The sequence below is a fragment of the Aquarana catesbeiana genome, linkage group LG13 (genome assembly GCF_042186555.1).
Source record: "Aquarana catesbeiana isolate 2022-GZ linkage group LG13, ASM4218655v1, whole genome shotgun sequence".
In the NCBI taxonomy this organism is placed as follows: domain Eukaryota; kingdom Metazoa; phylum Chordata; class Amphibia; order Anura; family Ranidae; genus Aquarana; species Aquarana catesbeiana.
In genome coordinates, this window is record NC_133336.1 from 31,180,312 (window position 1) to 31,195,671 (window position 15,360).

At 49.8% G+C, this 15,360-nt stretch overlaps 3 protein-coding genes across 8 annotated transcripts in view; 2 read left to right on the forward strand and 1 right to left on the reverse strand.

Annotated features, from left to right (window-relative positions):
• Positions 1 to 6,889, forward strand: part of FLVCR2 (FLVCR choline and putative heme transporter 2) — a 43,902-nt gene extending 37,013 nt beyond the window's left edge. The window contains exons 10-12 of one of the 5 annotated variants that reach the window (XM_073608891.1): positions 3,605 to 3,660; positions 4,174 to 4,274; positions 5,664 to 5,706. In XM_073608891.1, coding sequence (XP_073464992.1) covers positions 3,605 to 3,660; positions 4,174 to 4,227 — 110 coding nt within the window. In that variant the 3' untranslated portion in view covers positions 4,228 to 4,274; positions 5,664 to 5,706. Of the gene's footprint in view, positions 1 to 3,604; positions 3,661 to 4,173; positions 4,275 to 5,663; positions 5,734 to 6,653 lie in introns of those variants that run through there. The other 4 variants (XM_073608889.1, XR_012237039.1, XR_012237040.1 and 1 more) reach the window with 4 other exon arrangements.
• ERG28 (ergosterol biosynthesis 28 homolog) lies at positions 6,842 to 14,943 on the reverse strand. The gene is made up of 5 exons (XM_073608892.1): positions 14,792 to 14,943; positions 12,246 to 12,418; positions 11,923 to 12,013; positions 11,721 to 11,839; positions 6,842 to 7,080 (listed from the first exon to the last, which is right to left on the reverse strand). The coding sequence occupies exons 2-5, from the start codon at positions 12,376 to 12,378 to the stop codon at positions 6,989 to 6,991; spliced, it is 435 nt and encodes a 144-aa protein (XP_073464993.1). The 5' UTR covers positions 12,379 to 12,418; positions 14,792 to 14,943; the 3' UTR covers positions 6,842 to 6,988.
• Positions 14,935 to 15,360, forward strand: part of TTLL5 (tubulin tyrosine ligase like 5) — a 41,536-nt gene continuing 41,110 nt past the window's right edge. For both annotated transcript variants that reach the window (XM_073608887.1, XM_073608888.1), the window contains exon 1: positions 14,935 to 15,077. In XM_073608887.1, coding sequence (XP_073464988.1) covers positions 14,986 to 15,077 — 92 coding nt within the window. In that variant the 5' untranslated portion in view covers positions 14,935 to 14,985. The remainder of the gene's footprint in view (positions 15,078 to 15,360) is intronic.

Here is a 15,360-nt window from a genome sequence, read left to right on the forward strand (position 1 = left end):
GGTCCCTATCTCTCATGTCTGTGGCTAAGTCCGAGTTTATCACATCTGCCAACCCTTGTGGCTGTGTCTTCTGGTACCCTTATCCTTCTGTCGTATTGACTTTGTCGGATCAAACTCTGAGTTTTTTTTTTTTGTGGCCTGGAGGGTTTCCTCAGGCCCTTGTGGGCTATTAAGTACATTCTTTGGTATTCGGATGCAAAGGTACTGACTAAGATTCTTGCCCAGCGTCTGAATGAAATAATACTTACCCTTATCCATGAAGACCAATCAGGTTTCATGCCTGGTAAAGGCACGGACATAAACATTCGTAGGTTGTATGCGGTCCTGGCCTCTGGGGAGGGAGATGCTCGGGACGAAATTGTGGCCTCTCTTGATGCGGAGAAGGCCTTCGACTCTGTGGAGTGGGGCTACCTTTGGGAGGTCCTTCGCAGATTCGGGTTTGGTCCGGTCTTTATCTCCTGGGTCAGGATGGTGTACAAGGCCCCCACGGCAAGAGTACGCACAGGCACGGTACTCTCCCCGACCTTTCCTTTGGGCAGGGGAACTAGACAGGGGTGCCCGCTATCGCCGGGTCTTTTTGCCCTGGCGATAGAGCCTATGGCCGCCTTTCTTCGAGCCACACCTGAGGTCTGGGGGATTATGAGGGGACCCATACAAGAAAAGGTGTCGTTATATGCTGACGACACCTTACTCTACCTTAAAGATGATGGTACTTCCCTACAGGAGGCCCTTCCGGTAATTAATAGGTTTGGGAGGTTCTCTGGCATATGTATAAACTGGGGAAAGTCAGTATTGTTCCCTCTACAGGCTGGGTCCGTCCCCCTACAGACGGATGGGCAGCTGTGTAGGGTTCCCCAGTTTAAATATCTAGGGGTGGAAATCCATCAAGACTTAAAAAAATATATCAGCCTTAACTTAAACCCTGTGGTCAACCATCTATCCCAAAGATGTAACACATGGAAATCTTTACCACTAACCCCGGTTGGCCGTGTTAACTTAATAAAAATGTTGGTACTGCCCAAGTTTACATATCTATTCTGACAAACCCCGATCCCCATACCGATAACCTTCTTTAGACACTTGGACAGTATTATTACTTCATTCATTTGGAATGGGAAGACTCCTAGAATAGCTAGGGCAACATTACAACTACCAGGGACCTTGGGGGGTTTGGCCTTGCCTTGCTTCCTGAAATATTATTGGGCGGCGGTATTGGTGACTGTAAAATAGTGGTTCTCAGAAGAACCGGCCAACCCTGCTTCCACCACGGAGGCGGCGTTGCTCGGCTCCTAAGCGGAGCTGAGGAATCTGGTGCATAGAGGCCCTAGATCAAATCTGCATGTGACCCGTCCCATGAGAGCGACCCTTAAGGTGTGGGATACAGTTCGTAAACAGCTCTCGGGACCTAGTGACTGGTCCCCAGCGACTCCCTTATGGGGCAACCCTCGTCTGCCTCATTTCCGTTCCATCCCCGATCCGGTCGTGTGGGCCAGACACGGAGTTACAACCCTTGGGGATATAGTATCCCAGGGACAACTAATCTCCTTTAAAGCTCTGAAAAGAGAAAGAGATCTGCCGAATCATATGTTTTTTAGGTTCCATCAGTTGCGACATGCGTTCCGGTCCCAGTTCCCCGGTCCGCTGGCTCTGGAAGAGTCACCAGTGGAAAGTGCGCTCAAAGATCCGGATAGTGGGAAAACACTGTCCACACTATATAATATGCTTGCGACCCGAGACACATCTAAAGTCTCCCAGTTATGCGAGCAATGGCGGTTGTATATTCCGGAGTTAGCGGATGGGGATTGGGAAGAGGGAATTCAGCAATATCTGCCCCTGGCAATTTCGGCGAGGGATAGGTTTATGCAATTGAAATTTCTCCATCGGGCATACTACTCTCCAACACGCCTGGCGAGAATTTACCCTGATAGAACAGTGAGATGCCCTAGATGTAGCTCAGATGATGCCGATTTTTTTCATGTGGTCTGGTCCTGCCCTGGAGTGGTGGAATTTTGGAAAAGTATACTTACTGATATTAACTCTGTAGGGGGAATGCAAGTCCCATATAGCCCAATACCTCTTCTGCTGGGTATCTGTGATTTTCTTGAAGTCACATGGGGAAAGAAACTATTTATTTTCTACACCACACTATATGCTAGGAAAGGAATCCTATTGCAGTGGAATCAATCCCAACCACCCACCAAACGCGTTGCCACTAAATAAAATGACATACATGGGAAGAAACTGTCCCAAAAAGTTTGAGAAGATTTGGGCAGCGTGGGTGAAGGCAAAGCACCTGACTATTGACTGAGGAGGGTGGATCATTACCCACTATACCTGGCACTGCCCACCCCCCCCCCCCATCCCCCCACATATGGGTCTCTAGGTCTCTCCTTGAATATGTGAGATTGGGGTGAATCACCTCAGGATGTTCGGCAAGATCCCTCGCACCCCTACCTTAGATCAGTACCCTTAATGAGTTTGTTTGTAATATTTTCTGAAATGTCTAACAAAAAGCTCATGTCAACTTGAAAATGCTTTTGCTGTTAATTCTTTTCCTCTGCTAAGTTATGCAAAAGATCTATGTATGTTGTCTGTATTCAAGTCTAACCCGAAATAGATTGTTTGTTTTGTGAAAATCTAAATAAACTTCTTTGTTTTAAAAAAAGTACATTCTTTGGTGTATCTAACTTAGCAAGCTTGGTTGTCTAGCTAGGCAGCCTCCCTTAGTCACATAGTTTTATTCCCTTGGCCCTAAGGGGCAAGCATGACAGGCCTTTGGCCTTCCAATGTAAACCACCTTGTCTTGTTTACCTGGACCTTTCTTTTGTGTTTGGTCCTCTTTAACACCTGTTTCCTGCAGGGATTATCTCCAGTGTTGTGTTCTATTAAGCACATTAGGTTGTACCTTCTTCCCAGTTGGGAGTCTCATTTTGGTCGACCTGTGTTTGTTGGGTTCTGGTTAATCAACTTCTCACAGGCTCAGGTTGACTCCATGTGTCATTCCCCTCTGGTGGTGATCTTTCTTATCCTTTTCTGCAGTGCCAAATGGACCCTTCGTGCTCTCCCCATGGTCATGTTGGCAGACTCTCCCTATCCAGTAGAGGGTTTCAACCTCATCCATGCAGAATGAGACATTGGTCCTTCAGGTGGTTTCTGGCCTGCAGGCTCCCCAGTCCTCTTAGGCCAGTTAGTGTTTTCTACTGTGTTGCTCACACCTCACTCGCACTGCTTTTGGACTTCCAGATTGTATCTGAATTACTGTGTCCCTCAATGGACAAGAAAGAAATAGGATTTTTGTACTTATTGTAAAAATCCATTTCTTGAAGTCCATTGACAGGTCCCATCCATGCTTTACCATAAAACAAAGGCATGTTGGTTAGAGAAGGGGGTTATACTTGGGTTCACGTTACCATTTTTCTGTTTGCAAGTCCTCCTCTAGGAGGCAGTATAACCCAAATTTCTGAATTACTATGGACATCAAAAAAATGTTTTTTTTTAAATTTTTTTTTATGGTAAGTACGAAAACCCTATGACCCTTTGCCCTTATATAATGTCTATGACACCCACAATATTGCTTCTCTATTTACACAAATCTGTCTTGCAGGGTTTATTAAGGCAGACCTCCGCAGACAGAGAGCCAATCAGGAGGCAATGCATTTAGTAAGTATCTGGTAACCCTTTGATATGCACAGTACTATCTTGTATGTTGTAGGCAGTTTTCGGTTAAGGAACTACAAATCCCAGCCATTCTTGAGCAGAATGTGCTGCAGGCTTTATTATAGAAAGGGCACTCTCTATGGTTGATGACATCAAGTTCTAATATGGAAAATGTGACCTGCAGCTTACATCCTGGACTTTTCTGCATCCTGGAGTAAATCAACTAGGGCAGAGGCCCGAAGTTTGGTTCTAGATGGAGAACATCCTCCGATTTAACACCCATCTGCCTTAGTCATATATTTGTAGTGAGTTCACCCAACTCACATAAATCTCTGCGGCTCCAGATTTCTGTACGCTGAGGTCACATATATACTGTATATTCCAAACTATGGGCTGCCAACCGTCATTCAACAATATCTGCTCATAACTAAAACTATGACTCAGGTGGATGATAGGGATTGCATGCATGTAAAATGCTGTCTGTGTTCCTCAACCAAGTCTTTTATCGGGCAATAGAATGACACGGAACCTGGAACTGGATGCTCCACAATAATACAGCTCTCTGCCTAATGACTGTAGACGTGGCTGAAGAATCCAATGACAGTCCGTGTTGTAGGGTAAGGATTCAATAATAAAGACAAGTTGCTTAAGGGGCACAGAGAGTAATCTCCAGAAAGGCTGCAGGGATTCTCTGGACTGAACTGCAAAAGCCCAGAGTTAGGCCGGCCATACATGGGTTTAAATCCCGGCCAGTTCAGCAGGAACCAGCCAAGATTCGAACCATTAATGGGCAAGCTGAATGTACGAAGTTGATCGATCGAGAAGGCAGTGACCCGCCCGGAGGGATTTCCGCATCAGCACTGTCTGTGTTGATGGGGGAATCAAGCAAATTTTTTTTTTCTGCAACCCGTGAGTGGAATTTGCTCCGTCTATGGCCAGCCTTAGCCGTGTAGGGAGAATCAAGCACAATCCACAACAAGGATATTTGCCAGCACACCATGAATCATCAAGTAGAGTCCACATGGTTTTTAATAAAGCATAATCACATCATAATAAAGTTAGTGCAACGTTTCAGAGTCACGCAGGACCGTTTTGTCAGGCATGTGAACATTAATGACAAAGGGGTCCTACAAGACAACAAAACGTTGCACCAACTTTTTTGCGATGTGATTATGCTTTATTAAAAACCGTGTGGACTCTACTTGATGATCCATGGTGTGCTGGCAAATATCCTCATTGTGGCTTTCTGATCCAGAACCCAAAACGCTGGAGATTTCTCCAGGAACGCGTGCGATGGGAATATGGAGTATTTCAAGCACAATCCACACACACAAGAGAAATATTCATTGATAAAAAAAAAAAAAAACATCCAATCACAGTCTCTGATTTGTGCAAAAGTAGCCAGTGTGGGGTAAATGGTGCAGAGCACCCTCTGCTGACAGTTTATATTGTTGCAGCCTCAGAGCCACCAGTATGGGGTGACTGGTGTAGGGCAGCCTTTCCCAACCATTTTATCCTTATAACAATTTTCAGATCTTAGTGAGCCCCTACTAAGAAATGCCCCTTACATTGGTGGTCAGTGTGAAGAATGTCCTTACAGCAAGCTAAAAAAGATCATTGGTGTCATGCAACTAACCAAGTGGTGCTTAACCTGGAACTGTGCAGGCACCAGAACATGGGGGGGTCAATGGGTCACCCCTAGAAACCTCTGGAGGAACTGTAGGGTTTCACAGAATCATGGTAGAGAATAGCTGGTGTAGGGCACCCTCTGCTGACAGCTCATGTTGTTGCAGCCTCCGACAGCTGCCAGTGCTGGGTAAATGATGCAGAGTACCCTCTGCTGACAGCTTCTATTGTTGCAGCCTCTGAAAGTTGTCAGTCTAGGCAGGTGAACAGTGCAGAGCTTCCTATGCTGACAGCTCCTTTTTGTGGCAGCCTCTGACAAAGCTGCCATTGTGGGGTGAATGGTGCAGAACGCCCTCTGCTGACAGCTTGTATTATTGCAGCCTCTGCAAGAAAGCCCCATTGTGGACATACGGTATGGGTATGGTGCGGTATGTGACCGCTTGCTGCAAGGTAAGTGCTGTGTTGAACAGCTTCTATTATTTCACCTTCTGTGGTGAAGATTGTACATCATGGAACAGTCCCCTCCAGTGCAACTCCAATCCTAGCCCTAATTTTAATAGCTGGGGACACCTGTACCATGAGCGTCCGCAGAAATTTTTTTCAGGGGGAGGGGCATCATTTTAAGGTCACCCATGCAATATAAAAAGATGTACATTTTCTAGGCTATATTTATATGGGCATGGTATGCCTGGCCTGAGTAATTTCCAATACAAAGTGATGCTGAATTATCACTTATATAACACACATATCTTTCCTTCAGCTTCACTTTGTATTGGAAGTTACTCAGGCCAGGCATACCCCCAGTCCATGCTCATATACATATAGCCTAGAGAATGTACATCTTTTTATATTGCAATGTATTGCAATACATCTGTTGTGGCCATATTTTGATCTTGATGAAAACAGCCTATACAAAGTGAAAAGTGAAACACCTTCTTGACGTTTCCAGGGGGTGGGGGCAATTGCCCCCCCTTGCCCCTACCTGCAGACGCCCATGACCATTACCTTTCAGACAAGAAGAAACTCCTCCAGGATGGAAGGAGGACCCAGTAATCTATCAGATTCCAGCGGCTGCTGAAAATCAGCATATAAAGTCAGTGAACAGCCCAAAAATCCCGGCTGCTGGAAATTGTCTATGGTGGTCTGGAGACCCCAGTGGTACAATTGGAGGGAGGTAACCGAGGGGTCTGTTCCGTTAACTTTGGTCTGTCTGTATGGGGAGGTGTCTGTGTGTGGCATGCAATGTGCACTAACCCCTTCCCGCTGATAATAATCCTATGGCTTTGGTTTGGCACCGCTTTGGTGGTGGTTGGTGAGGGGTGATGTTTCAGGTACCGTGCAAGAATTAAGACATCTTATTTCTCGTCCAGGCACCCGTACAGCAACAAGCGGAGGTGGTGGTGACCATGACAACAGCAGAAAGCTGTGAGGGGCCAAATCCTCTGCTTCCCCAGGACGCCTGAGGGCAGGACCCCCACCGACTTCAAGACTCAGGGCTGGACTACCAAAGACTGGAGCATGCACAATCATCGGGCATATGGCGACAAGGACACCCAGATAATGTCTTCTCTTTATTTAAATAAAAATTATATGAAGAAAAATGGCACATTATGGAATGTTCTGTCCCTCTGCACTCCGCCTGATTTCTTTTGGCACCTTTTGATGGGAGGGCCCGGGGACATGACAGGGTGATGGGTCTCTGGTGTCAGTTTCTCTTCTTGATGGAGGTAGCTGGGGGGTTCGGTATAACCTCCTCCAGGTACTGGAATCCGATCAGCATGCCCAGTATGGAGAAACCTGCAGGGAAGGAGAATAGTACAGATCACTTATCACATCATCAGATGAATCTGTGCTCATCCCCCGCCTCACATAACCATAATGTGTTGTGTCTGTCCATGTTGCATCCCACCTGTTACATCTCATCCCGCCTGTCACGCGTCAACCAGCGCCACACCCTGCCTGTCACGTCAACCAGCGCCACAGCCTGCCTGTCACACGTCAACCCGCATCTCATCCCGCCTGTCACGCGTCAACCAGCGCCACACCCTGCCTGTCACGTCAACCAGCGCCACAGCCTGCCTGTCACACGTCAACCCGCATCTCATCCCGCCTGTCACACGTCAACCCGCATCTCATCCCGCCTGTCACACGTCAACCCGCATATCATCTCGCCTGTCACACGTCAACCCGCATCTCATCCCGCCTGTCACACGTCAACCCGCATCTCACCCCGCCTGTCACACGTCAACCCACATCTCACCCCGCCTGTCACACGTCAACCCGCATCTCATCCCGCCTGTCACACGTCAACCCGCATCTCATCCCGCCTGTCACACGTCAACCCGCATCTCATCCCGCCTGTCACACGTCAACCCGCATCTCATCCCGCCTGTCACACGTTAACCCGCATCTCATCCCGCCTGTCACACGTCAACCCGCATCTCACCCCGCCTGTCACACGTCAACCCGCATCTCACCCCGCCTGTCACATGTCAGCCCGCATCTCATCCCGCCTGTCACACGTCAACCCGCATCTCACCCCGTCTGTCACACGTCAACCCGCATCTCACCCCGTCTGTCACACGTCAACCCGCATCTCATCCCGCCTGTCACACGTCAACCCGCATCTCACCCCGTCTGTCACACATCAACCCGCATCTCATCCCGCCTGTCACACGTCAACCCGCATCTTATCCTACCTGATGCACTTCAGCCCGCGTCACACCCTGCCTGTTAAGTGAGCTTGCGCCTTGTCCCACCCGTCACACGGCAGCCTGCGCCTCGTTCCGCCCGTCACACGGCAGCCTGCGCCTTGTTCCGCCCGTCACACGGCAGCCTGCGCCTCGTTCCGCCCGTCACACGGCAGCCTGCGCCTCGTCCCGCCCGTCACACGGCAGCCTGCGCCTCGTCCCGCCCGTCACACGGCAGCCTGCGCCTCGTCCCGCCCGTCACACGGCAGCCTGCGCCTCGTCCCGCCCGTCACACGGCAGCCTGCGCCTCGTCCCGCCCGTCACACGGCAACCTGCGCCTCGTCCCGCCCGTCACACGGCAGCCTGCGCCTCGTCCCGCCCGTCACACGGCAGCCTGTGCCATGTTCTCCCGGCAGCCTGTCACACATGAGCCTGGGCCACATTACACCTCCAGCCAGTCACATCAGCCCATGCCACATCCCTACTGTCACAAGCTCAAGGCATAGCTCACCTTCAGACCATCACATCTCAACCCAGGCTGCACTCCACCTCCTGCCAGTCACAAGTTGGCCCATGCCATGTCCCACCGCCAGCCTATCACATGCCATGTTCTGCCTTCAACCATTACGTCAGCCCACGACTCACCTCTAACCCATAACACTCTCTATAAAGCTGACTGTACTTGGTTCAGTTTGGCTGAATGAAAAAAAAAACTGAACTGATCCCCCTATCACACATCTGATGGGGGAATCCTCCCACTGCGCTATTGTATTCTGATAGCAGGAAGACTCCCCCACTGTCAGAACACACAAATCATTGCCGCAGCCATCAGCTGCATACACACATCGAGAGGTTTTTACCCTACAGGGCGCTGGAACAGAAATCAATCGACAGATCGACTTCTGTTCAGCTGCAGTAGCCAAACATGGATTGAAATTTGTCTGGTGCCTTCTGAACCAGCCCAATATCAATCAATGGCCACCTTAAGGCCGGCCATGCACGGTTTGAATCTCAGCCGGTTTAGCAGAACCTGGCCGAGATTCGAACCGTTAATGGGCAGACTGAATGTACCAAATTGATCGATCAGGGGGGGGTAGAGGTCCCCGCCGGGAGAAGACAGCGATTATTGCTTGCAGCTGCTAGCGATAATCGCAAGAGAATTCATCAGGCTAATTGTAATCCATCAACTTGGTACATTCGGCCTGCCCATTAACGGTTTGAATATCGGCTCGTTCCTGGTAAACCGGCCGAGATTCGAACCGTTTATAGCCAACCTTAAGGTGTCCACTGATGGATCGAAATCTGGCCAGTTCAGAAGTCGATAGACAAATTTCTGGCCGATCTATCGATAATCATAAAATAATCTGGCAGGCTGGTTGTATCCAAGTTGATTGATCAATTACTTTGGTACAATCAGCCAGTCCATACATCGTTCGAATCTCAGACAGTTCAGCAGGAGATTTAAACCGTGTATGTCCTGCCTAAGGCTAGATGAGCTTATCTTAGCAGTCATTGGGAAGGAATGCTAAATCACATTCCATGATAACTGCTAGTGGAAGAATCTATAGATCTGTCTATATAATATAATAATGGAAATATGGTACAGCAAATGTACTAAACTTTCTTCAAACAATGCTTTTAGATTAAATTAAAAAAACTAAAAAGTGAACTTTCAGAATATATATACTCTTGTGTCCCCAGTCTTTAGCCAGTTGTTATAAAGAGATCTAGTCCCAGCAAACACTGCAGCTGTGCTATAATCTGACTTCTTTGATCTCTCTGCATCCAGCCTGTACTCAGCACCTCACAGGATGTGAGGAGTTTACTTCTTGCATCTCTAGGCAGGCTGGGATGTAATTGGTGGCTGGGAGGAGCTTCTTAGTAGCTTAGCTTCTTGGTCCTAGTGCTGGGCATTCCTCCTTGCTAAGTAATGAGATGTCACCATCCCTGTTCCATGCTTTCCTCCTCCTCCTCCCCAGGCAGTGAGATGTCATCATCCCTGTGCTGGGCTTTCCTCCTCCCCGGGTAGTGAGATGTCATCATCCCTGTGCTGGGCTTTCCTCCTCCCCGGGTAGTGAGATGTCATCATCCCTGTGCTGGGCTTTCCTCCTCCCCAGGCAGTGAGATGTCACCATCCCTGTGCTGGGCTTTCCTCCTCCTCCTCCCCAGGTAGCGAGATGTCACCATCCCTGTGCTGGGCTTTCCTCCTCCTCCTCCCCAGGTAGCGAGATGTCACCATCCCTGTGCTGGGCTTTCCTCCTCCTCCTCCCCAGGTAGCGAGATGTCACCATCCCTGTGCTGGGCTTTCCTCCTCCTCCTCCCCAGGTAGCGAGATGTCACCATCCCTGTGCTGGGCTTTCCTCCTCCTCCTCCTCCCCAGGTAGCGAGATGTCACCATCCCTGTGCTGGGCTTTCCTCCTCCTCCTCCCCAGGTAGCGAGATGTCACCATCCCTGTGCTGGGCTTTCCTCCTCCTCCCCAGGTAGCGAGATGTCACCATCCCTGTGCTGGGCTTTCCTCCTCCTCCTTCCCAGGCAGTGAGATGTCATCATCCTTGTGCTGGGCTTTCCTCCTCCTCCTTCCCAGGTAGTGAGATGTCACCATCCTTGTGCTGGGCTTTCCTCCTCCTCCTTCCCAGGCAGTGAGATGTCATCATCCTTGTGCTGGGCTTTCCTCCTCCTCCTCCCCAGGCAGTGGGATGTCACCATCCCTGTGCTGGGCTTTCCTCCTCCTCCTTCCCAGGTAGTGAGATGTCACCATCCTTGTGCTGGGCTTTCCTCCTCATTCCCAGGTAGCGAGATGTCACCATCCCTGTGCTGGGCTTTCCTCCTCCTCCTCCCCAGGTAGCGAGATATCACCATCCTTGTGCTGGGCTTTCTTCCTCCTCCTCCTCCCCAGGCAGTGAGATGTCACCATCCCTGTGCTGGGCTTTCCTCCTCCTCCTCCCCAGGCAGTGGGATGTCACCATCCTTGTGCTGGGCTTTCCTCCTCCTTCCCAGGCAGTGAGATGTCACAATCCCTGTGCTTGGCTTTCCTCCTCCTTCTTCCCAGGTAGTGAGATGTCATCATCTTAGTGCTGGGCTTTCATTCCCTCCTCCCCAGGTAGTGAGAGGTCACCATCCTTGTGCTGGGTTTTCATTCTTCTTCCCAGGTAGTGAGAGGTCACCATCCTTGTGCTGGGCTTTCCTCCTTCCCAGGCACTGAGATATTACCATCCCTGTACTGGGCATTCCTCCTCCCCGGGTAATGAGATGTCACCATCCCTGTGCTGGGCATTCCTACTTCCCAGGCAGCGAGATGTCACCATCCCTGTGCTGAACTTTCCTCCTTCTCCCCAGGTAGTGAGATGTCACCATCCCTGTGCTGGGCTTTCCTCCTCTTCCTCCTCCTCCTCCCCAGGGAGTGAGATAATTTTACTCTCAGCCAAAACAGAGCCTAAGAGCTCATTCACACCTGAGAGCAATACCCCCAACCACTATACCCCCATAACACCCCCTAATGCATACAAGCCCAAATGCTCCTTCTCTGCCACCAACCTGCATTCTGCGAGACATATGTTTGCTGTTCTCTGCTTCCACAATGCGTCAAGTGATGTTCTCTCTGTATGTGCTGGTGATTTTGGGTGGGCTGCTTTCCTGCGCGTAGATCACGGCAAACACACAGACCGCAGGCTACACACAGACCACACACTATGGTGTAACTGGGACAGCAGTGTGACAGTAGGAAGGATGGGACATTAGTTACTCACTTGCGACCATAAGCGGCGCCATGACTCCAATGGTCATCTGAGCAGTGTGATAGATCCAGACTTCAGACAGGAAGTGGCCCAGCGCCAGGATAAAAGTCCACAGGGTGAGGTGGTAGAGTCTGTAGGGAAAAACAAAATGGAGCTCAGAGAAGGTGACACCACATAGAGGTGACAACAAGCAGGCAGAGAATGTCAAACCTACGTCTTATTGTGGATATCGATGGCACATGCGCAGCGAATCACAGACGAGAGCAGCGTCCAGATCCCGAAGGTGCGAGCCTGCAGGCCGTTCACTGAGAGGAAAAGAAAGAGGATAGTGGAGAGATGGGATCATCATCAGAGAACACGCTAACTGCATGCAAGTACAGCGCCACCTAAGGGGACAGGCTGATTATGTGTACTGCACTATTACTATATCAAGAGAGCCAAACAGCGTCCATACCAGTGACTCTGGGTCCCACACAGGTGATTGTTGGGACAGGGTGCAGGCACATTAGGTGGGGCAGCAGGCGGACATTCTCCTACCTTGGCTCGGCCTCCCCGTGTATAATTTATCGCTCAGGAAGCTGTGGTCGCGGAAGCTCTGCAAAGTGTTTCCAGCCGCAATAATGGAAACCATCATCAGCCAACTGCGAAGGACAGCGAGGAAGCGACTCATACTGGCCACCGACACCCTGCAGACTCTGATCAGCCGTCAGCTGGGGGGGGCAGAACATGGACCGGGGTCACACAATCATTCGTCTGAGCAATGCTCACCCCAATACCCCAACTTACCCATCCCCCCAAAAACAACTCTTCCCATCCTACTCATCCCTCAGGTAACCCCCTCCCACCTTTCCCATTCCTCTGCAAATACCCCCTGCTACCTAACCCTCTACCATACTAATCCCCTGAAAATACCCGTCATCACTATACCCATATCCCTATAATATCCCCCATATAATATCCCCCATCACTATACCCATATACCCCTATAAATACCCCTTATCCCTATAATACTCATTACCATACCTTCTATAATACCCCTCATCACTATACCCATACCCTCTATAATACCCCTCATCACTAAACCCATACCCTCTATAATACCCCTCATCACTATACCCATACCCTCTATAATACTCCTCATCACTATACTCATACCCCCCTATAATACCCTCATCACTAGACCCATACCCCCTTTAATACTCGCATCACTATACCCATTCCCCATCACTATACCCATACCCCCCTATAATACCCTCATCACTAGACCCATACCCCCTTTAATAGCCCTTATCCCTATATCCATACCCCCTATAATACCCATCATCCCATACCCCCATAATACCCCTCATCACTACACCCATACCCCCTATAATACCCCTCATCACTACACCCATACCCCCCTATAATACCCCTCATCACTACACCCATACCCTCTATAATACCCCTCATCACTACACCCATACCCCCTATAATACTCGCATCACTATACCCATTCCCCATCACTATACCCATACCCCCCTATAATACCCTCATCACTAGACCCATACCCCCTTTAATAGCCCTTATCCCTATACCCATACCCCCTATAATACCCATCATCCCATACCCCCATAATACCCCTCATCACTACACCCATACCCCCCTATAATACCCCTCATCACTACACCCATACCCCCCTATAATACCCCTCATCACTAAACCCATACCCTCTATAATACCCCTCATCACTATACCCATACCCTCTATAATACTCCTCATCACTATACTCATACCCCCCTATAATACCCTCATCACTAGACCCATACCCCCTTTAATACTCGCATCACTATACCCATTCCCCATCACTATACCCATACCCCCCTATAATACCCTCATCACTAGACCCATACCCCCTTTAATAGCCCTTATCCCTATACCCATACCCCCTATAATACCCATCATCCCATACCCCCATAATACCCCTCATCACTACACCCATACCCCCCTATAATACCCCTCATCACTACACCCATACCCCCCTATAATACCCCTCATCACTACACCCATACCCCCCTATAATACCCCTCATCACTATACCCATACCCCCCTATAATACCCCTCATCACTATACCCCTACCCCCCTATAATACCCCTCATCACTATACCCATACACCCCTATAATACCCCTCATCACTATACCCATACCCCCCTATAATACCCCTCATCACTATACCCATACCCCCCTATAATACCCCTCATAACTAAACCCCTACCCCCCTATAATACCCCTCATAACTAAACCCCTACCCCCCTATAATACCCCTCATCACTATACCCCTACCCCCTATAATACCCCTCATCACTATACCCCTACCCCCTATAATACCCCTCATCGCTATACCCCTACCCCCTATAATACCCCTCATCGCTATACCCCTACCCCCTATAATACCCCTCATCGCTATACCCCTACCCCCTATAATACCCCTCATCGCTATACCCCTACCCCCTATAATACCCCTCATCGCTATACCCCTACCCCCTATAATACCCCTCATCACTATACCCCTACCCCCTATAATACCCCTCATCACTATACCCCTACCCCCTATAATACCCCTCATCACTATACCCCTACCCCCTATAATACCCCTCATCACTATACCCCTACCCCCTATAATACCCCTCATCACTATACTCATACCCCCCTATAATACCCTCATCACTATACCCATACCCCCCTATAATACCCCTCATCACTAAACCCCTACCCCCTATAATACCCCTCATCACTATACCCATACCCCCCTATAATACCCCTCATCACTATACCCCTACCCCCCTATAATACCCCTCATCACTATACCCATACCCCCCTATAATACCCCTCATCACTATACCCCTACCCCCTATAATACCCCTCATCACTATACCCCTACCCCCTATAATACCCCTCATCGCTATACCCCTACCCCCTATAATACCCCTCATCACTATACTCATACCCCCCTATAATACCCTCATCACTATACCCATACCCCCCTATAATACCCCTCAATACTATACTCATACCCTCCTATAATATATAAGATCGCCTTTCTCACCTCTCAGCGACTCTCCGGCTTCGCTCAGCAGAGGTTCATTGTCCGAGCTGTCAAGGCTAGCCCCGCCTTCTACCCGTCACGTGCTCCCTCTGCCTCGTCTGACTGGCGGAAAGAGAAGCTCGTGGAGCTCGGACCAACGCTCGGCGCCCCGCCCTCTCTCCACGGCAACCAGCGGCGATGGGCGGGACTCGGAAATGACGAATGGCGGTGCTGTTGTTGTGGTAACGGAGAAGCGAAAAGAGATGCCGAGCCGACTATGCCGGGAGGAGGAGGAGGAGGCCGGAGGGTGAATATCAATATATGGGGGGTGAATGTGGTCAGGTGGGGTGTATTGTGGAAATATATTAGTTTGTTTTAGCAGGAGATGAATAATACTATACGAGGGGGAAGAATATTATAGTTATCCGGGGGCTTTGCATGTCTGTCCCGGGCTGTGCGGATCTGTCCCGGGCTGTGCGGATCTGTCCCGGGCTGTGCGGATCTGTCCCGGGCTGTGCGATCTGTCCCGGGCTCTGCGGATTTGTCTCGGGCTCTGCGGATCTGTCCCGGGCTGTGCGGATCTGTCCCGG

Excerpts from the sequence above, each read along its gene's own strand:
- ERG28 (XM_073608892.1), bottom strand. The coding sequence starts at position 12,378 with ATGAGTCGCTTCCTCGCTGTCCTTCGCAGTTGGCTGATGATGGTTTCC. Across the intron at positions 11,840-11,922 it reads ATCGATATCCACAATAAGAC|ACTCTACCACCTCACCCTGT; the intron begins GTAGGTTTGACA and ends TTTTCCCTACAG. Across the intron at positions 7,081-11,720 it reads GGCGCCGCTTATGGTCGCAA|GTTTCTCCATACTGGGCATG; the intron begins GTGAGTAACTAA and ends CCTTCCCTGCAG.